Source organism: Rhinopithecus roxellana, chromosome 3, assembly GCF_007565055.1.
Source record: "Rhinopithecus roxellana isolate Shanxi Qingling chromosome 3, ASM756505v1, whole genome shotgun sequence".
In the NCBI taxonomy this organism is placed as follows: Eukaryota; Metazoa; Chordata; class Mammalia; order Primates; family Cercopithecidae; genus Rhinopithecus; species Rhinopithecus roxellana.
Genome location: NC_044551.1, coordinates 41,587,561 through 41,610,352, shown reverse-complemented (window position 1 = coordinate 41,610,352; position 22,792 = coordinate 41,587,561). Strand labels below are relative to the sequence as shown.

The following is a 22,792-nucleotide window of genomic DNA, read 5'->3' as shown; positions in this document are numbered from 1 at the left end:
GGAACCTGCCGAAGGGACTCAGAAACGTGGCAGCAGAGTCAGGACCAGCAACATCAATGCCTGTGTGTTCCTGAGTGACACTTATTTCTCCTTGCTACTCTGCCATGTAACCACCACATGTGACGTTCTTAGGACAGGCCTCTGCTTAAAGACCACTGCTCTCAGAGTGTGCATTGCAGCAGGGCAGAACATCTAGTTTGGGAGTTTAAAGATGCAAGTTCCAGACCCAGCTCTCTATTGCCATCATGACCTGCAAATAGGAGCAGGGCTCATGCGTCAGGGGCCCAGATTGATCTGCTCTGGAGGCCACCAGGATGTGGATGCCCTGTACACTGTGTTCTCTGTGACCTTGGGCATCTCCTGGAGGGAAGCCAGGGAACTGTGCCAGGAACTTGGCCCAGCCCCATCCTCTCACTGGCCTTCAATTTCCTTGTGTGTCTAAAAAGAGAGATTACAGTAGATCAGTGGTTTACAGGTTGGGAAAACCATGTGGCTCCCTCTCCTCAAAGCAACTGTTTTAATGTATTAGTTTCTGCATAACATTAAGTGTGGAAGGAAGAAAAGTTCTAGAGCTAATGTCCATTTATTAGAATGAGACAGGAATGTGTTACATGCGGCCACAAAGAAACAAACAGATAAATACAGGATGTGGGAAAACTGACTCTATTTTTGCAAGTTGGTGGCAATGGAAAAAAGGAAGGAGCACTTCGTAGATTAAAAGAGACTTCAGAAACTTAACCATAGCTATGTGAGGTGATGGATCTATTAATTAGCTTAATTATGGCAATCATTTCACAATGTATATCAAAACATCGCAGTGTGTACCTTAAATATGTGTAAGTTTTATTTGCTAACTATACCTCCGTAAAGCTGATGAGGGAGAACAGCAGAGAATTTAAAAAAATGAAGATTTGGACAAGCGTAACAGAAACTGACTTGCAAATTTTTAGCATGTTATTGTCATTTTCAAATTCTGGTTTATTTGTGCTGTTTTCAACATCAGTTACTATGGTGCAAATGCTGATCAGGCCAGTGGCATTCTGCTAGGTACTGCAGACTTGCCAGAACATACTTAGATTTGGTTTAAAAGAAATAAGTCCTGGGCCGGGCGCGGTGGCTCAAGCCTGTAATCCCAGCACTTTGGGAGGCCGAGGCGGGCGGATCACGAGGTCGGTAGATCGAGACCATCCTGGCTAACATGGTGAAACCCCGTCTCTACTAAAAACTACAAAAAACTAGCCAGGCGAGGTGGCAGGCGCCTGTAGTCCCAGCTACTCGGGAGGCTGAGGCAGGAGAATAGCGTGAACCCAGGAGGCAGAGCTTGCAGTGAGCTGAGATCCGGCCACGGCACTCCAGCCCGGGCCACAGAGCGAGACTCCGTCTCAAAAAAAAAAAAGAAAGAAAGAGAGAGAGGGAGGGAGGGAGGGAGGGAGAGAGAGAGAGAGAGAGAGAGAGAGAGAGAGAGAAGAGAAAGAAAGAAAGGAAGGAAGGAAGGAAGGAAGGAAGGAAGGAAGGAAGGAAGGAAGGAAGGAAGGAAGGAAGGAAGGAAGGAAGGAAGGAAGGAAGGAAGGAAGGAAGGAAGGAAGGAAGGAAGGAAGGAAGGAAGGAAGGAAGGAAGGAAGGAAGGAAGGAAGGAAGGAAGGAAGGAAGGAAGGAAGGAAGGAAGGAAAGTCCTGACCAGGTGCAGTGGCTCACGCCTATAATCCCAACACTTTGGGAGGCTGAGGCAAGAGGATTGCTTGAGGTCAGGAGTTTGAGGCTAGCCTGGGCAACAGAATGAGACCCTATGTCGACAAAAATAGGTTTTAAAAAATTAGCAGGGTATGGTGGTACATGCCTGTGGTTGCCACTGCTTGGTAAGCTGAGATGGGAGGATTGCTTGAGCCCAGGCGGTTGGGGCTCCAGTGAGCTATGATCATACCACTACACTCCAGCCTGGGCGATAGAGTGAGACCTCATCATGAAAGAGAGAGAGACAGAGAAATTCTGCTAGTTTAGTTTAGTTTGAGACAGAGTCTTGCTCTTGTCGCCCAGGCTGGAGTGCAATGGCGTGATCTCAGCTCACTGCAACCTCCGCCTCCCGGGTGCAAGTGATTCTCCTGCCTCAGCCTCCTGAGTAGCTGGGATTACAGGCTCGCATCACCACACCTAGCTAATTTTTGTATTTTTAGCAGAGATGGGGTTTCACCATGTTGGCCAGGCTGGTCTTGAACTCCTGACTTCAGGTGATCCACCCGCCTCGGCCTCCCAAAGTGCTGGAATTACAGGCGTGAGCCCCCGCACCCGGCCCACATATATCTTTTTAAACCAACAGAATGCCTGTTAACTTAAATAGAAGTTCTGAAATTGAGAATAATTTGTCTTAATTTATACTCTGTGAAATCAATGAAAAATCCAAGAATAAAAAGTACATCTTTTTTCTAAAAACCAACAAAAAGAAACAACTAAATTCAATGTGTGAAATTGTTTGGATCAGATTCAGGCAAGCCAGCCACTAAAAACGTTCATGAGAATGAAGGAAGGTTGATTAAGGGCTGGCATCACAAGTTGGGTATCCCAGAAAGCAGACTCTAAAATGGACTTAGTCTGCAGGATGCTTATTAAGCAGTGCCCTGGGAACCGATGCTTGGGGAAGGGAAGGAAATAGGAGTGGGCAGAAGGAGAAGTCGAGTTGTGATGTGAACCCAGCGACAGCCTTAGTGGACCCCACGAGGAGTCCTGGAGCTGGAACAGCCCTGCACAATTATCCCGTGCTCAGCCAAGATGGCCAGGCCTCTCCACCTGGCATGGGTCAGTCATTGGGTGTAGGCCACCCTGGCAAAGGCTGCAGTAACACCTGATGTGGCTGATACTGAGGGTGGTTTGTCAACAGCACTCAAAGCTGGTGGGGTCCCAAGTCCTTTGCTGAAGCTTGGGGTCTATGCCGCCCATCAAAGCATACATCACAGCTGGGTATTAGGCAGGCATCGGTTGCATGGGCCAGTGACGCGGTTATGTTAGAAAACATCCTTATTTCTTTAAAGATGACTTAGTAGAGGTGTGAAATGATAAGTTTGGGATTTGCGTTTTTTTTTTTTTTTTTTTGAGTCAGAGTCTCACTGGGTTGCCCAAGCTGGAGTGCAGTAGCATGATCGCAGCTCACTGCAACCTCCACCTTCTGGGCTCAAGGGATCTTCTCACCTCTGCCTCCTGAGTAGCTGAGACTACAAGTGAGCGCCACCACACCTGGCTAATTTTTGTATTTTTTGTAGAGACAGGGTTTTGCCATTTTACCCAGGCTGGTCTCAAACTCCTGGGCTCACGCAATCTGCCCACCTCAGCCTCCTGAAGTGCTGGGATTACAGGTGCGAGCCACCACGCCTAGCCAGGATTTGCCTTTAAACACTTCAGGTAAGAAAAAAAATTGAAAAGGAAATGTATAAAGGACAGATGAAATGCATGTAGCAAAATCTTGATACTGGAATCTGGGTGATGGGTATGTGGGGATTCAACGTACAATTCTCTACTTTTGAAAATGGTTGAGAATTTTTACAATACATTAAATGAAAGTATAAGAACAGAAATGATCCTAAGCAAGCCAGTGCATCTGGCATTAATTACATGTTTAATTAATGTCTATGAAAGCTAGAATACTGGTTTTAGCTCAATAGGCAGTTCTCAAGACTAAAAGAATGTTTAAAAACCACTGGATAAGGTATAAGCCAAGCTTGTTCAACCCACGGCCTGTGGGCCACATGCGGCCCAGGATGGCTTTCAATGCAGCCCAACATAAATTCATAAACTTTCTTCAAACATTATGAGATTTTTTGTGTGTGTGATTTTTTTCTTTTTTTTTAATTTCAGCAGCTATCATTAGTGTTAGTGTATTTTATGTGCAACCCAAGACAATTCTTCTCCCAATGTGGCCCAGGGAAGCCAAAAGATTGAACACTCCTGGAAGCGAAATTCTCTATCAGTTTTGAAATCCTATGACTCTTTTACTTCTCAGGGTGTGTGGTCTTCCACTGGCTTGAGTCATGTCTTCCCAGGAAAGGGTGGTGCCGTCCGGCCAGCAGATCCTCGTGGTGTTACTGGATGCAGCAGGACTTGGATGTAGTTGCACCCCCTGGGCTGGGGTTTCCCCCTAGCTGATTTCCTGCGGCTGCTGCAGTGAAACAGGAAAAAGAACACACCAGGTGACAAGAGGCTGCAGTGGGCTTCCCCTTTGACCTAATTTGGACCAAGAGTTGCAAACTCAAAAGCTTTCAGCGACCAACAGATGCAGAAGGCAAACCAGGTGTGAGGAGAATCACAGAAACTGAGAACTTTTCTCTAAGAAAAATAGCAGCACGAGGATGATGACAAGTGAGAACCAGTACTTGGCACGAGTGTCTGGGAGACCTGGGGAGTGGTGAACACTGACAAACTAGAGACAACCTCTGTCTCATCCAAAGGGGGCAATTGCCACTCAGGTTCAGCCAATTGTTGTCATGTAAAAATGATAGACTGGTGTGGCCAGATCTTACCCTTTTACTCTTTTAGAAAGAAAAGCTGAGCCAGGCACAGTGGCTCACGCCTGTAATCCCAAGACTTCAGGAGGCTAAGGCAGGAGAATCACTTGAGCCCAGGAGTTGGAGGCCAACCTGGGCAACATAGCAAGACCTGGTTTCTACAAAAAAAAAAAAAAAAAAAAAAAAAAAATTGGCCGAGCATGGTTGCATACGCCTGAAGTCCCAGCTGCTAGGGAAGCTGAGGTGGGAGGATCGCTTGAGGCCAGGAATTTGAGGCTGCAGTGAGCTATGATCGCACCACTGCACTCCAGCCTGGGCAACAAAGCAAGACTCTGTCTCCAAAAAAGAAAGAAAGAAAGGCTGTAAATCTGGATTTTTTAAATCTTACATATTCCAATTTTAAAATGTGGCCAAAAAATTCACCTTTAAAATAATATTGCTACTGATTCTCTAGCTATGTAAGCCAAATCTGTATTTTTTTATCTGAAGGCCACAAATTTGCACTGACCTACTACTTGCCCAAAAGACAATTTGTACAAATTAGAAAAATGCACTTATTTCCCAGGATATCTCACTGCCATTTTGCTGGAAAATCAAAATAACTATACACATCTATGATGTACAGGATGCTCCCTGGAGTCGTGCAAAGCATAAGCTGCCAAACTCTAAGTGGCCCCTAAGTTTGCAGCTGCCCATTTAGAATCAACCCACACTGCTCAGAGCAGAGCTGAGGCCCCGATATTTTCCATGTGTAAGAGCCATGGGTGAAGAGGGATGGGTGTGCGAAGGAGGGCAGTCAGGGTGAGGCAGGACGAGATGCCATGGCTTGTGAGGAAACAGATCACACAACCAGTCAAAGAAATGACTTGGGGGAGGGGCAGTGCTGTCAGTAGTAAAGAGTTAGAACAAACAAATCCCATTTGATTCTGAAGGCAGAACTGTGACCACTAAGTGGAAGCTTCAACAAGGAGAACAATTTGAGTTCAAGGTAGACCTTTCTAATAGTGGTACTGAATGAGGATGTCATATAAGACAGTGAGGCCTCTGTCACTGGTGGTATGCAAGCATGATGGTACAGATAGGACTCAAACATCAGACAGAAGTCTGGAAATAGGGCCTCAAATTCCTTCCAAGTCCGGACGCAGTGGCTCACGCCTGTAATCCCATCACTTTGGGAGGGCGAGGCAGGTGGATCACCTGAGGTCAGGAGTTTAAGACCAGCCTGGCCAATATGGTGAAACCCCATCTCTACTAAAAATACAAAAATTAGCCAGGCGTGGTGCCAGGTGCCTGTAATCCCAGCTACTCAGGAAGCTGAGGTGGAAAAATTGCTTGAACCTGGGAGGTGGAGGTTGCAGTGAGTGGAGATTGTGCCACTGCTCTCCAGCCTGGGCGACAGAGTGAGACTCCGGCTCAAACAATAAATAAATAAAAATAAAATTCCTTCCAACCAAGAATTATATATCTTCTCCTTTGCCCCAGGGTAGGGACATAAGTCTACAGCCCAAAAATCAGAGTCTGTGCTATGTTGGTTGAGGGGGCACTTGCTGGGAGGCCTGGAGCTTTCCTCAGCTTCAATCTTGGGGACCAGGCTCTGCCTCTTACTGTGTGACTTGGTCTCTTCCAGCCTCGGTGCTCTCACACACAGAATGGGGACAATACTGGCCATCAGGAGGCCTGAATGAGACTCCATGTATGAGGCTCTGAGGCCAGAAGCAGACACTGAGTGCCCAGGGAGTGGGTGGTGGGAGTCCCTGCTTCCTGCTTCCACAAACCTGGCTTGGCCGACTGCTGTTTCTGCTTCTCCTCCTCCTGCACCTTCATCTTGGCGTCATACTCGTCAGCAAGCGCCTTCCACTCTTTGCGATTGTTGGTGATCCCGTCCAACATTGGGGTGATCTCCTTGTGGAAACGGGAGAATTCCTGGAAGAGAGAGTATGTGCCTCTGGTGCAAGGGCCAGGCCCCAGGGTCAGGGCTCAAGTGGGTGGCACAGGTGGAAATGTCCAACACTGGAATGAGCTGCTTTGGGGTAGCAGGCCTCCTGCCACCTGGCTGATGCCGCAGGGCCTCCCACCACCTGGCTGATGCCGCGGGGCCCCCCGCCACCACGCTGATGCTACGGGGTCTCCCGCCACCACGCTGATGCCGCGGGCCTCCTGCCACCACACTGATGCCACGGGGTCTCCCGCCACCACGCTGATGCCGCGGGGCCTCCCGCCACCATGCTGATGCTGCGGGACCTCCCATCACCATGCTGATACTGCAGGACCTCAGTCCATACCAGCCCCTGCTTCCCCTGTGGCACCCCTGTCCTTCAGGATGAAGTGAAAACCCCTAACTCCATGACCCAGTGTCTTCCTGCCCCTGACCATCTTGCATTCTCCAAGCAACCCAAATCTCTTAGTTCCTAGAGTGTGTCCTCCATTCTGTGAGCCTCACACAAGCTGCTTTTTTTTTTTTTTTTTTTTTTCTTTCTAAGACAGGGCCTCTCTGTTGTCCAGGCTGGAGTGCAATGACACAATCACAGCTCACTGCAGCCTCAAACTCCTGGGCTCAAGCCATCCTCCCACCCCAGCCTCCCAAGTAGCTGGAACTAGAGGCGCATGCCACCACACACAGGTAAGTTTTTATTTTTGTAGACACAGGGTCTCCCTGTGTTGCCCAGGCTGGTCTCAAACTCCTGGCCTCAAGTGATCCTCCTGCCTTGGCTTCTCAAAGTGCTGGGATTACAGGCGTGAGCTACCATGCTCAACCCAAGCTGTTCACTTTGCTGGAACACTCTAACCTCCCCTTTTCTGCCTTGCGGCCTCCAATTACACATCACTTTCTCCAAGAAGCCTCTTCTGGCCCCCTAGGTAAATGGAGTCCCCCATTGGAAGCTCCCAAAGCCCTCTCTTACCACACCTTGCTTCCTTGTCATGACTCCCTTTGCTTGTCTCCCTGAAAGGCTGAGAACCTGGAGAGGGCAGGGACATTGGCTGCCTTGTTGCCTGGGGTGGCCCTGGCCTAGCACAAGGTATGGGACACAAGGATACTCAGTAAATACTTTCTGAGTGAAATGGGATGTTGAGAAGATAATTCTTTTTTTTTTTTTTTTTTTTTTTTTTTTTGAGACTGAGTTTCGCTCTGTTGATCAGGCTGTAGTTCAGTGGTGTAATCTTGGCTCACTGCACCCTCTGCCTCCTGGGTTCAAGTGATTCTCCTGCCTCAGCCTCCCAAGTAGCTGGGATTACAGGCATGCGCCACCACACCCAGCTAATTTTTTTTTTTTTTTTTTTTTTGTATTTAGTAGAGATGGGGTTTCACCATGTTGGTCAGGCTGGTCTTGAACTCCTGACCTCAAATGATCCACCTGCCTTGGCCTCCCAAAGTGCTGGGATTATAGGCATGAGCCACCAAGAATATGATTGTTAAGGCTCCTACAGCTCTTTGAGCACGGCACAATTCAGTTTATGAAGCAATTTATCTCCTCTGGTCCTCAAATTCCTGTGAGGTAGGAAAATAAGATTCATCACGTCTACATCTTCAGGTAAGGAAATTGAGATGCAGATTGATGGAGTGGATTTGCCCAATATAAGAACAGCAAATCCAGGGCCCACTGCGAAATGGCAGCCAGAGCCGACTGTTTGGTGATGCCTGGGTTCTGGTCCAGGCTCTGCCACAAACTATGTGACCTTGGGTGGGTCACTACCAGAGCTCACCTTCAGCCATGAAATCAGGATAGTAATAATACCTACCCCACAGTGTGATTTTGATAACGTACATAAAGCACTTAGCTCGGTCTCCCTTATTTAATAATATTCCTGATGATTAAAACTCATTCCCTCAGCCGGGCACCATGGGCTCACACCTGTAATCTCAGCACTTTGGGATCCTGTACTGAGGTGGGTGGATTGCTTGAGGCCAGGAGTTTCAGACCAGCCTGGCCAATAAGGCAAAACCCTGTCTCTACTAAAAATACAAAAATTAGCCGGGTGTGGTGGCACGTGCCTGTAGTCCCAGCTGCTTGGGAGGCTGAGGCAGGAGAATTGCTTGAACCCAGGAGGTAGAGGTTGCAGTGAGGTAGAGATTGCAGTGAGTGAGACCACTGCAATCCAACCTGGGTGACAGAGCGAGACTCTGTCTCAAAAAAAAAAAAAAAAAAAAAATTAGCTGGATGTGGTGTGCACCTGTGGTCCCACCTACTCAGAAGGCTGAGGTGGGAGGATCATTTGGGCCTGGGAGGTCAAGGCTGCTGTAAGCCGTGATGGTGCCACTGCACTCCAGCCTGGGTGACAGAGGGAGACCCTGTCTCAAAAAAAAAAAAAAAAAAAAAAGCCAGCGAAAAACACATGTCCTCAATGAAAAAAGAGAAATATTACTGATGATGGTGGCAAGCACCAGCCACTGTGCCCTGTGGGTCAGAACACCCCAGTTATTCTGAGTTATATCTCAGATGCTCTTGTTGCCTTTTAGAAAATTTGACTTCTTCCTAGCAGAAGGGCTGCAGCTTACACAGCATAAAGAGATCTGGACTAAATCCTGCCTTATGGCTGAGTCCAGTGACACTGGCTCTGTCATTTTGCGTCTCTGACTTCTGTCTTCTCATGTGTAACAAGGCCAAAATAAAAATTAAAAGTGAGAGGTGGATGGTGGCACAGATAACAGAAAGTTGGGAGCAGTGGGTTTCTCAAGAAGGAGACTAACTTTGAACAAGAGCTCAAAGAGAAAGTCCAGATTATCTTTTCACAATTACTTTTGGCCTATAATGTTTCCACCAGCTAGGGAAGTTAGAAGGACGTATGTCTGCTGTGTTTCCCCTTCCTCTCTCTGAATCTATGCTTAGTCATTTGCCCCACAGCTATGCATTAAGCAACTAGGATGTGCCCCAGGCTGGAGCCTAGAGCTGCAATCACATAAGACCCACAGAGCTGTCCTGAGAATCAAATGCCCCATTAGAGATGAGAAGCGCTTTGTAAAGTATCACCCACTGGTCACCTGCTAGGGTTTATTATTCCCGATGTTGTCTGGAAATCCCAGGTTTATCAAATACATGTTTTTGAGTCTGAGGAAGCCAAGGGCCTACCTTGTAGACGAAGGTGCAAACAAAGTCAATGAAGCCGACTTGAAGCTTAGGGAGTTCATCTGCTTTGTTTCTGTCCATCATGGGCTGTCATGGGGGAGAAAGAGTTAACTGCACTGGACAGTAAGAGAAACCCACCCTATCTATGAAGCATTCTTACTAAAATCAAACTGTAAACTCATCATGTTTCCGGATCTGATGAGCATTTTGCAGGAGAATAGAGAAACATGTTAAAGAACACCATGAGGGTGCAACCACCAAAATCCAGAATGTGGGAAACTGCACAAAAACAAGACCCACTGTCTTCAGCAAATAAACGGCATACCAGAAAAAGGCCAGAGGGTGGGAGGGGTGGCAGGGCCTGCTACAGATTAAAAGAGACTTAAGAGACATTAAAACCAGAGGCAGTATGCTCCTTGATTAGATCCTGATTTGAACAAATCAACTGAACTCTCTTTCTTAATCAAGAAAAATGAACAGAAATTGGGGATTAGATGATACTGAAGTATATGAATTTTGTGATTGTTAATGGTATTGTGGTTGTGTGTATGGTTTGTCCATATTACTCTCCTGTCTCATAGAGATATGTGCCAAAGTATTTATAGAAGAGATTATAGTGTCTGAGATTTACTTTAAAATACTGCAACCAAAAGCAAAAAAAAAAAAAAAAAATGCACTGGATGGAATAGATACAACAAGAATGGCAGACTGCTATGAATTGTTGGCTCTGGCTGATGAGCACTAGAGTTCACTGACTATTCTCATTATATTTGAAAATATTACAGAGAGAGAGAGAGAGAGAACGACAAAGCCCATGGGGCCCTTCACGTGTTCCTTCATGACAGGACCTGCTCCTCCCAGCCTTCCACTCTCCCTCGGCTCCTGCCTAAGCCTGCCGTGGTGGCCCCTGCATCCTTAGCACACTCTCACAGGTTTAGCCTATCCAGATGTCAATGGTTTGTCCCCAAAATGTCTCTCTCTTTAACCCGTCCTTTGCAAACCCTGCTCTACTTCCCAGCTTTGCCTTCAGGGACTTCAGGGAAACTTCGGCTGCTCTTCCCATCTCCCCATCTCTCCATCTCCATGGAAAGCTGGCTGACTGTCTCAGCCAAGTTAACTTTCAATGTTGATAGGTGCACAGCTTGCTCACTCTGTGCTGTTAGATTAGGGTCAGGGGAGGTGGATGGATTTCTAGACCTGTGGAATTGAAAGGGTAATCTAAGTGTTGGAGTCTGCTTGCCAAGCTCTGCAGTTGAGTGAGCTAAGGACACATTTCCCAAACTTTAGGAGGACTTACTAGTTAGAGCACTCATTGCAGAGCCCCACCCCCAGAGCTTCTGGTTGGTTAGACCTAGGGTGAGGCTTGTGAATATACATCCCTAACATGTTCTCAAGCAATGAGGTTGACAGTGGCCTGGAGACCACATTTTGAGAACCACTGCATTAGGAAAAGGTCATCTTTATGGTAAAGTCACACATCTCTCCATCATGGCAAGGTCACATCTAGGTCAGGATGGAGCACACACGCCTAACATCAGGCTGACATCCGCTGTCTACTCACAATGGGATTCTGTTGCAGTACCGTGCGCTCCAGGTCACCTTGTTCCCAGAATTCGGCAGCCACCAGCAGAGCCACCTGCAACAGACAGACCCTCACACACGCAGAGTCAAAGCCCCAGCCCAATCCCCTACCCCTGCTCCCACCCCACTTGCAATTCCAACTTAACCAAAAGGATAAACCCACTCCTGCCCTGCCACCCTCGCCTTGCTGTCATTACTGGAGAGACATAAAGTGATTCCCATGTCTTGGTAGAGGAGGATGGAACACAGGTGAGCTGGTTCTGGAGCTGGGCTGAGAGAGCCCAAGCCTCATGACCTGCTGCTCCCAGTACTGGGATGCCCCTCCTCTCGGGTCAACAGGAGTTCATACCTGGCTCTGCACCTCCCAGGGTTTGGTGATGGCTGAGAGATCACAGGCGGTCATCATCATGGCCCTGGGCACACAAGACACCCTCTATCAGTCCAGGGCCATTTAAGACTTCATGTACTGGTTAATTCCATCTCTCTCACCTTTCTCCACCCCCACTAGTAGGTGACTTTGTCATCTAGGGATTGGGCTTTGAAATCAGACAGGGTTAGATCCTGCCTCTGTCAGTGATCAGAGGTTGGACACTGGGCAACTACCCCCACCTCTCTGAGCCTCCATTTCCTTGTCTGTAATGATAATCGCACTTTACTCACAAAACAGGTGTAAGATTAAATGAGATGGTGGATGGAGAAATCTAAGTATAGTGTCTGAACATGGTATGTGCATAAGGAACATGTACTGGGTTTTCTTATGTATCAAGCACTATTCCAGGGACTGTCCAAACATCAATTTCATTTAAATCTTATCACATCTTCAGAGTCCCTTCAGTCTTGTCTACTGTAGAGAAGTGTTTCTCAACCTTTTTTCTCATCATTGTTCCCTGCCCCAACTGCCAAAGAGCCTTTTTAGATACTTTTTCAGTAACTGCCCCACCATGAGCTTTTAATACCGCAGATATACCGTCCATCTGTTTGGAGAACCACAGGCCATTGTAATAGCTAAGATTTGCTCTCCTCCCTCAAGAATTACTTTTTGCTCCATTGGAGGCAATCTGCTCCTTTTTTCTATTAGTCAGTTAGCTTTTCTGATTTAGGAGTTTTGTGTAATACTAATAGATTTCTTTCTCTTCTAGGCCATTTCCTCACCTGGCAGAAACTCTCACACACAAAATTTAACAGGTAAAAAAAGAAAAAAGAAAATGTATGGTGTAGAGAGAACTGTGAACAGCTGTAGCAAAGAGGCCTTACATTAAGGAGTGGAAAGGGCCAGGTGCCGTGGTCACGCCAGTAATCCCAGCCCTTTGGGAGGCTGAGGTGGGCATATCATTTGTGGTCAGGAGTTTGAGACCAGCCTGGCCAACATGGTGAAACCATCTCTACTAAAAATATAAAAATTAACTGTGCATGGTGGCGTGCACCTGTGATCTCAGTTACTTGTGAGGCTGAGGCAGGAGAATCGCTTGAACTCGGGAGGCAGAGGTTGCAGTGAGCTGAGATCATGTCACTGCACCCTAGCCTGGGTGATAGATCGAGACTCAATCTTAAAAAATAAATAAATAGGCCGGGCGCGGTGGCTCAAGCCTGTAATCCCAGCACTTTGGGAGGCCGAGACGGGCGGATCACGAGGTCAGGAGATCGAGACCATCCTGGCTAACACGGTGAAACCCCGTCTCTACTAAAAAATACAAAAAAAAAAAAAAAAAAAACTAGCCGGGCGAGGTGGCGGGCGCCTGTAGTCCCAGCTACTCGGGAGGCTGAGGCAGGAGAATGGCGTAAACCCGGGAGGCGGAGCTTGCAGTGAGCTGAGATCCGGCCACTGCACTCCAGCCTGGGTGACAGAGCGAGACTCCGTCTCAAAAAATAAAATAAAATAAAATAAAAAATAAAAATAAATAAATAAATAAATAAAAGGATGGGTGTGGGTAAAGAAAGTAGGTAGAAAGGGTTCAAAGGTAAACTCTTAAGGGAGTGTCCCACTCATAGAAAGGCAAGGCAGGTATTATTACAAAGGTGGGTACAACAGAAAACAGAAAGGGAGGGGACACGGACAAAGAATTGGGGCAAGAGGAAGGAGCAAGGCGGGTGGATTTGAGAAAACATTTTAGAGCAAGTAATCCTGGTAATCCAAGGCCATATGGCATGGGCCCTAAATTCCACGCCAGGGAGTGCAGACTGTATCCAGTATGCAGTGGGGAGCAGTTGCAGGTTGAAGGCCCAATTGTGACCTCTTCAGAGCTGTGCTGCAGGAAGGCGGTTGGCAGGACTTGTAGGATGGAGAAGGAAGAAAAGAGCAGGATAGAGGGGGATGGGGTGCTGCAGTAATTCAACAGGAGGGCAGAAGAGCTGGCCTGCAGCAACGACTGGCTGTGGCAGGGTGAGACCAATGGGCAGAAGCCAGGGAGAGTGAGGAGTGAGAGAAGGCTGGGGCTCTGAACCTAACTTGCTGCTTGGATAATTTTATAATTAATCAGCTGTATGGGGCATATTTTCTATAAGCCGGTCTGAGGCTGTAAGAGTTACTCATGAAATATTAACAAGTTTAAATAAAATCTTTAATTATGGGCCTGGCACAGTGGCTCACACCTGTAATCCTGGCACTTTCAGAGGCTGAGGAAGGAAGATCACTTGAGGCCAGAAGTACAAGATTAACCTGTGCAAAATAGCGAGACCCTGTCCCTATGAAAAATACACAAATTAGCCAGGCGTGGTGGCATGTGCCCGTAGTCCCAGCACTTTGGGAGGCTGAGGTGAGGGGATCACTTGAGCCCAGGAGTTTGAGGCCACAGAGAGCTATGATCATGCCACTGCACATTTTAAACTATGTAAACCCTCAAAAATTCAAATAAGTCTTTAAGTAAGCTTTCAGAAGTGCATACATTTCTTAGAGACACCTTTATGCTTTATAATAACCTCAGAATACATGCCCCATGCTTTAATAAGTGCTGTGGACATGTTACACTTACTGTCAGATAGGTTGAGCAAATACATGCTCAGCTATGCATACAAGAGTCACTGGCTCCCTGGTGGCTTCAGGAGGGCACTGGATGCTTACTTCCCTTAGCTGGAGGGATCATGTGAAAAACACTCCCAGTGGTTGCAGAAACACACCTAAGAATTGTATAGACAGAGATTTGCTGTGTGCATGGGATGAAGGAAGGACACCGAGGTGCCAGAAAAGTCAATTCGAGCCCTGTGCCCTAAAGATGAGGCTTCACATTCACTTCAGCACCTCCCCCTTATATGCACTGGGGTCCCGGGTGCTGTGCTGGGCACGGGGGATCCAGAGGGGCCTGCAGGGAGCTCACAGTCACTCAAGGAACACAGGGCAAAAAAAACCTGTCATCACAATATGCTAAGTAGAATGGCAGAAAAAGGTCCAAGGTGGAAAACAAAAAAAGAAGGAAGGAAGAAAGGAAGGAAGAAGAAAGAAAGAAAGAAAGAAAGAAAGAAAGAAAGAAAGAAAGAAAGAAAGAAGAGAGAGAGAGAGAGAGAGAGAGAGAGAGAGAGAAGGAGGAAGGAAGGAAGGAAGGAAGGAAGGAAGGAAGGAAGGAAGGAAGGAAGGAAGGAAGGAAGGAAGGAAGGAAGGAAGGAAAGAAAGAGAAAGAAAGAAAGAAAGAAAGAAAACAAAAGTAAAGGTGACTAGCTCAGCCCAGGTGTCATCTAAGAGGTGACAATGGAGCAAAGGCCTTGAGGGGGTACATAGGAGCCCTCTGTAATGGACAGAATGTTTGTCTCTTCCCAATCTTATATGTGGAAGCCCTAACCCCTAATATGATGCTATTAGATGACAGGGCCTTTGTGGGGTGATGAGGTTTAGATGAGTTCATAAGGGTGCAGCCCCCATCATGGGGTCATGGCCTTCATCACCATGGAAGAACACACAGGGAAAGCGGCCTCTGCAAGCCAGGAAGAGGCTGGGCTCACATGGTCTGTGCTCTCAGAGATCTTGCAGATGCGCTGGAGAATTGCACAGTTATCCCACACATGCAGGTTAACATGTAAACAAATGACTGCTCTGAAGGAAAGGACTTTCATTCTTGGAGATGATATGAGAAAGAGAAGCTAACCAAGGTCTGGGAGGTCAGGGAGGACTTCCCTGAGAGAGCGCCCCTCGAGCTGATAACTGTAGGATGTGTAACCATGTACTTGCTAAAGAAGGGAGTGGGAGAAACACATTCCAGGCAGAAGGATGTCTAGCGTGCAGGCCCTGGTAGAAGGAAGCCTGGCACAAAGAGCTTAAAGGTAGGGGGAGCTCAGGGAGCAGGTGGGAGACCTGGTAAGAGAAGTTCCACAGAGCAGCAGGGGCAGCCCACGCAGAGCCCAGGCACCGTGGTGAGGGGATGGTCTTCATGCTATGAGCAACAGGAAAAGCCACGGGAGTTAGAACAGAAGGGTGACGTGGTCACATTTGCATTTCACAGAAATCACTATGGCTTCAGTGTAGGAGGGACAGGAGCATACACAGAGAACCCAGTTAGGAAGCCACTGCAGGAGCTGGGCAAGAGATGGAGATGGCAATAAAGAGAAGTGTCCAGACAGATATGGCACTTAGGAAGTCAACTCAGCAGCATTTGGGGACAGATTAGACATGCAAAGTGAGGAAGAGAGATGTGTCAGGATGGAATAGAATAAAGGGCAACATGGTTATAATGCAGAAGGAAGCAAGAGTACACCACAAATATATTGTGTGCTCAGAAATGTGAACCTTATGCTCTCAGTAGACGAATTGTCAAGAGGAGGGGATGGAGTTCAATAGGACAACAGTGCAAAATTCCATGCAGGGCTTTGCAATCAGACAGAGCTGAATTAGACCTTCCATCTTCTCCTCATTTGCTGTGTCCAGGGCAAGCGACTTCATGTCTTTGAGTCCCGGTCTGTTCATTTGTAAAATGAGATATTCATATTAAGTTGGATCCTATGAAATTCTGATTTTATTAGTCCAAATCGGTTAAAATTCAGCGGTTTCCTATGGGTAATGTAATATATCCTTTCTAAGACTTACTGTGATGATCACATAAGATGCTTTTGTAAATGCACCCAGTGTCCTCATCTTCATTATCAGCACCTGCATTCATCTCATTCCTGCTCTGGGTCACCCTCGTGTGTAGAGCTCTTAAAAGCAAGGTGAGCTCTTATCCACCTGGACCATCCCCAAGGCAAATGTTTCTTTCTGAAACATTTGGCTCCTTGGCTGTGAGTTTCAGTGGCTGTTCTTCCTGACTCCTGGCCAACTTTCAGGAAAAGCATTCCAGCCTTTCTCTTAGCCAGCACTTTCAGGACACTTACTCAGACCCTCCCTGGAATTACATCTCTCTGAAGGGTACGGCAAGAGATCCTGCCGAGGAAAGTCTTGGAGGAGCCTAAGAAAGTGGTAGGTGTGCAGGAAAGGGCTGGTGTGGCTGAGTCCAAGGCCTTGTCGCTCCACAAATGCCCGCGTGACACCGCGTGACACCGCGTTGTCTTTCTGGGCCTCACTTTCCTCATTTGTAAGACACTAGACCAGGAATTGGCAAACTGTTTCTGTAAAGAGCCAGACAGTAAATATTTGAGGTTTTACAGCCCACATAGTCCCTACTGCAAAGACTGAGCTCTACCACTGCGATGTGAGAGCAGCCGTAGATAATAGCATGGATAAGCAGAGTCAGCTCGTCCATTCAGCAGAGCACCGAGGGCCCGTGATATTCTCCAGGGCCCATGAAAATATTTCAATTTCTTTCAAGATCAGCAGGAAAAAAAGGACACAATAGGAATGAATATGTAAGAATGAATTCAGCCTGGATTATATTTGTCTTCATACCAACACAATCATTAAATATACTTTGTATTTACTTATTTACTTTTAATAAGGAAGGAGGCACAAAGACAAAAGTGCCTAGGACTCATGAAAGTCAGAATGTGGCCGTCTGTAAAAGAATACAGTTTTATTTACAGAGACTGGAATTTGAATGTCTTAAGATTTTCATTTGTCATGAGATACTCTTTTTTTTTTTCTTTTTCTTTTTTGAGACAAGAGTCTCACTCTGTTCCCCAGGCTGGAGTGCAGTGGCACGATTTAGGCTCACTACAACCTCTACCTCTGGAGTTCAAACGATTCTCCTGCCTCAGCCTCCTGAGTAGCTGAGATTACAGGTGTGCATCACCACGCCCAGCTAATTTTAGTATTTTCACTAGAGACAGGGTTTCATCATATTGACTAGGTTGGTCTCAAACTCCTGGCCTCAAGTGATCCGCCCGCCTTGGCCTCCCAAAGTGCTGAGATTACAGATGTGAGCCACCACGCCTGACCATGAAATATTATTCTGTTGATTTTTCCCCCAACCATTTATAAATATAGCCATTCTTAGCTCACAAGCCGTGCGCAAACACCACAGTACTAGAGGATCTGTGAGCCTTTCCAACTCATGGTTTGGTCAGACTGTCAGAAGCAAAATCTGGAGTTAAGCGGAAATGTCAAGAGTTTGATGAAGAAAAGGAAGTCACACCCTCGCTCTAGAGTTTCTATAACATCTTGGCCCTAGAGTAAAATTACTGAAGTAGTCCTAGCTACTCAGGAGGCTGAGGCAGGAGGATCACTTGAGCCTGGGAGGTTGAGGCTACGGTAAGCTATGATCGTGCCACTGCACTCCAGTCTGAGCAACAGAGAAAGACCCTGTCTCAAAAAAAAAAAAAAAAAAAAAAAAAAAGTCAAAGTCAATTGGTGTGGGCCTCCAACCACAGGAAGCCCGTGGACATAAGCACTCCAAGATAATCAAAACACAGGAAGGGAGTATTAGGTTTTTCCTCACAACAACCAATCCTGACACCAATTGAGTGTCTTACAATTCATTTCAACTCTGATACTAAATTCCTATAGTTAGCATCAGACCCGACAGGTTTAAGGGTTCAGCCCCACAAGACTGCCTCACTTCAGAGGCCGGCCACAAGTATGGGGTCCCCAAGTTACCTACCCTTCTGTCTGACTTGGCAACAAAGTTGAAATGTGTCCCTGCATTGAGGTTCAGTAATTTGCTAGATGAGCTCACAAATCTCAGGGAAACACTTTACTTACATTTTCTGGTTTATTGTAAAGGATGCATCTCAGAAACAGCCAAATGAATGTGATGGATAGAGGAAGTTATGGCAGGGGGAATGCATGCCAGCCTCCCACCACCTTGAAGTATTTACCAAACCAGAAACTCTCTAAACACTGCTGTTTAGAGGTTTTTATGGCGTTTTGGTTTTTTTTTTTTTGGTTGTGTGTTTGTGTGTGTATGTGTGTGTGTGTTTTATCACAGAAGTATGATTGATTAAATCATTATCCACTGGCAATTAATTTCCAGCCTCTTCCCTTCCTGGAGGTTGGGGATGGGGCTGAAAGTTCCAAGCTTTAAATGAAGGCTTGATCTTTCTGGTGACCAGCCCCCAGCCTGAAGCTGTCTAGGGTCCTGCCAAGAGTCATCCCATCAGAACAAAAGACACTCCTATCACTCAGGAAATTCCAAGGGTTTTAGGATCTCTGTCAGGAATCAGGAACAAAAGCCAAATATATATGTCTTCTTATACCACAGGAAGCACTGAACACCACTACCTGCTGCACTACATTCCACATACTCCAGCTCAGCCCCCATCATGGTCCACAAAGCAGGCACTGCCATGATCCTCCTTAAGCAGATGAGGAAACTGAGGTGAGGGAGTAAGTCACCTGCTCAAGGCCACACCACCAATAAGGGAAAGAGCTGAGACTTGAACCCAGGCTGTCTGATACCAAAGCCCCAAGTGTGCAACAGCTACATGCTACTCAGGTGTGAAGAAGTTCTAATTATACACCTAAGCAATGGGCCCCGAGATGGCTTTATAGCAAACAGCCTGGGCCAATTTTTGCGCAGGGGATATTTGGCAATGTCTGGAGACATTTTTGATTGTCACACCTGGGGAGGGGTGGGGGTGCTCCTGGTGTCTAGTCCTGTGCATCCCACAAGGTGCAGGATAGCTCCAGACCAGGGTTGCCAGCCCCAAATGTCAACAGGGCTAAGATTGAGAAATGCTGCATTACAGGTCTCCCAACATTTTTCGTTAAATCCCTACCTAAAGAATTTTGAAAAGTGCTATCTTCTTACACATTTTTAAGTTGACATCTTAAGCTATTACATCATAAGTTTGATATTTTCAAAGGATCTAATTTATAGTACATTACACATACTGACTTTTTTTTTTTTTTTTTTTTTTTTTTTTTTTTGAGACAGGATCTCACTCTGTTGCCTAGGCTGGAGTACAGTGGCACCGTCAGGGCTCACTGCAGCCTCAACCTCTCGGGCTCCAGCAATCCTTCCATCTCAGGGTCCCAAGTAGTTGGGACCGCAGGTGCGTGCCATCATACTCAGGGAAATTTTTATTTTTTATAGAGACAAGGTCTCGCTATGTTGCCGAGGCTGGCCTCAAACCCCTGAGCTCAAGCCATCCTCCCGCCTCAGCTTTGCAAAGTGCTGGGATTACACATGTGGCCACTGTGCCCGGCCATACTGACTTTTTAAAATAAATTTGTTATGTCATTCTTTACCTATGATAAAAGCACATAAGCAAGCTTTTCTTTAAGAGTCTAGAGTTTTACATCTTTCCTTGTCTCTGTAAACCTCTATTTCCACTTGACTTCCCCATAGAATGTTATCCTAATATTGTGGGTATATGTGTACATGTATATGCATATGTGTTTCTGTATATATATGTGTGTGTGTATACTACATATATGCTTGAAAGTCTTTCATTGATCAATTTTCATAATTACCTACAACCAATTATATCGATTTATTTAAATTATATAATTAAAATTTTTTCTTTGACAATACGCCTCTAAGTGTTGAAAAATTTTCTTTTGGATTAAGTTACTAGTACACAATTAAATAACAAAATATACTACTATTTTTACAAATAATGATTAAACACTCAAAGTATCTTTTTTTTGAATTCATCTATTAACAAGATAGGATGGGATTTTTTAAAAAGTATTAGTTAATGAATGAATATTTCTTGTTACTAGACTGAAGTAGGATTCAGCATTTTTTTTTTTGCCCATTTTTCCTCTTTTTTTTTTTTTTTTTTTTAACCAGAGTCTCTCTCTGTTGCCCAGGCTGGAGGGCAGTGCAGTGGCATGATCATAGCTAGCTGTAGTCTGAAACTCCTGGGCTCAAGTGATCCTCCCACTTCAGCCTCCCAAGTAGCATGCACCATCATACCTGGATAATTTAAATTTTCCAAGACAGAGTCTTACTCTGTCACCCAGGCTGGAGTGTGGTGGTTCCATATCGGCTCACTGCAACTTCTGCCTCCCAGGTTCAAGTGATTCTCGTGCCTCAGCTTCCAGAGTAGCTGGGATTACAGGTGCAAGTCACCATGACCGGCTAATTGTTTTTTTGTATTTTAATAGAGATGGGGTTTCACCATGTTCCCCAGGCTGGTCTTGAACTTCTGAGCTCAGGCAATCTGCCCATCTCAGCCTCCCCAACATGCCCGGTTCCTATTTTTAAATTTAAATAAGCATGTTATAATACATCCAACTTATCTTTTATTTTTAATTCTAAGAAAGGTAAAGGTACATGGAGGGTATGTAGGTAGACTAGACAGACAGATAGATAGATGATAATAGATGACAGATGATAAATAGATAGACAGATGATAGATAGATAGATAGATAGATAGATAGATAGATAGATAGATAGATGATTGATAGATAGATCATATGATTCTGTTGAGAGACTATGACCAAATAAAAAAAAAAGAAAGAAAATTGTAAAGACAGATGATAGAAAGAAGACAGTGGTGTGGATTAAATCAGTTGCTGCCATCTTCAGTACTTATTGCTGATGTGCCTTTGCCCTAGTGTCATGGTCCCTGAACAGTGATACATTCTCTGAAAGAAGTAAGATATTTAAATGAAAAATCCCTCACCTGCTGCCCCCCTGTACAATCCCACCCACTGGCTGGGAATAGGGGTGGGGTTCGGGGAGTGCCTGGCAATTAAAGTTGTAAAAACTCTTGAACCAATAGTCTGGGTCCAGTGGTTCATGCCTGTAATTCCAGCACTTTGGGAGGCCGAGGTGTAAGAATGGCTTGAACCCAGGAGTTTAAAATCAGCCTGGGCAACAGAGTGGGACCTTTATTCATCTCTACAAAAATTTAAAAAGAGTCTCGCTCTGTCACCCAGGCTGGAGTGCAGTGGTGCGATCTTAGCTTACTGCAACATCTGCCTCCTGGGTTCAAGCAATTCTCCTGCCTCAGCCTCCCAAGTAGCTGGGATTACAGGCACACACCACGATGCCTGGCTAATTTTTATATTTTTAGTAGAAATGGAGACTTGCCATGTTGACCAGGCTGGTCTCGAACTCCTGACCTCAAGTGATCCACCTGCCTTGGCCTCCCAAAGGGCTGGCATTACAGGCATGGCCACCCGGCCCGGCCCCTTCCTTAGATTTATAATGCCTTAATTATAAGAGGCTGTGACAACACCAGTATGGGGGATTCTTGAACAACTTGGGTTTGAACTACACAGGTCCACTTACACATGAATTTTTTTCAGCTGAACATGGATTGAAGGATGCAAAACCCATGTATGGGGGCGACTCTTCACATCCAAGGGGTTTTCAGAGCTACTGCAGGACTTGAGTTTGTACCAATTTTGGCATACTAGGGGGTCCTGGAGCCGATCCCCTGAGTATACCCAGGGATGACTATATTTCAAATAGTCCCTCTGTTTGGCTGCCCAGAGGTTTTTGTCTCTAGGACAACACACTGCAGGAAGATTCAAGAAAGAATGGAGTTTGCCTTTATTTTTTAAGGTGGGGAAGAATGAGAGAATGCTGTGCCTACTGGTCTGCTTCTTTCTCAGGAAGATTAATATTACAAAAGCAAACACTGATTCCCTTAAGGCTATCCATGCTGATATACATGTTGGAAGGACATGAGTTCCCAGAGGGGTATGTACATTATCAGCTGAAGATACCTACATAAGGTCACCTTGACTTTGACAATGATTGAGATCCTGCTCCTGGCTTTTTTTTCTTTTAAAATTAAACATAATACCTTTCACTTGATGTCATTTCTTTGTAAATCTGTAAGACATTCCATTGTATGAAAGTGTTATTGTTTATTTAACCTGGCTCCCCATTGCTAGGTATTTCGAGTGTTTTCAATCTTGTTTGTGTTACAAACAATTCTGCAAGAAATAACTCTGTACATACGCTTTGTGCACATGTGGGAGAATATCTGGAGGGGAAATCCTGGAAGTGGGATTGCTGGGTCAAAGGGCGCGAGCGCTTACAGCTTTGATAGGTGTTACCAAATCGCCCTCCGAAAAGACTGAGCCTCTTTGCACTCTCACATGCAGAACAAGGTGGCCCTTTCCCTCACTCTGCCCAACACGGAATGGTAGCAAACATTTTCATCTTTGACAATAGGAGTTAACAATTATATCTCATTGTAGTTTTGTAATCACCGTCTTTTCATAGGTTTATATCCCACTGTAACTTTTCTGGGAACTGTCGGTTTGTGCCTTTTGCCCATTTGCTATTGGATTAGTCTTTTCCTGGAATCGTATTAACACCTTATTTACTGAGGAAATTAGCTCTTTTTCTCTTAGAAGTGATGCAAATATTTCCCCCCAGCTTATCACTTACTTTCCTA

At 45.8% G+C, this 22,792-nt stretch overlaps 1 protein-coding gene across 2 annotated transcripts in view; it reads right to left on the bottom strand.

Moving 5' to 3' along the window:
- Positions 1–2,003: 2,003 nt before the first annotated feature.
- The window catches only part of PDE6A (phosphodiesterase 6A), an 85,873-nt gene continuing 65,084 nt past the window's right edge, over positions 2,004–22,792 (bottom strand). Inside the window, exons 18-22 of one of the 2 annotated variants that reach the window (XM_030928004.1) lie at positions 11,484–11,547; positions 11,115–11,189; positions 9,557–9,640; positions 6,266–6,413; positions 2,004–4,144 (exon numbers count right to left, since the gene is read on the bottom strand). In XM_030928004.1, coding sequence (XP_030783864.1) covers positions 4,068–4,144; positions 6,266–6,413; positions 9,557–9,640; positions 11,115–11,189; positions 11,484–11,547 — 448 coding nt within the window. In that variant the 3' untranslated portion in view covers positions 2,004–4,067. The remainder of the gene's footprint in view (positions 4,145–6,265; positions 6,414–9,556; positions 9,641–11,114; positions 11,190–11,483; positions 11,548–22,792) is intronic. The other variant, XM_030928005.1, reaches the window with a different exon arrangement.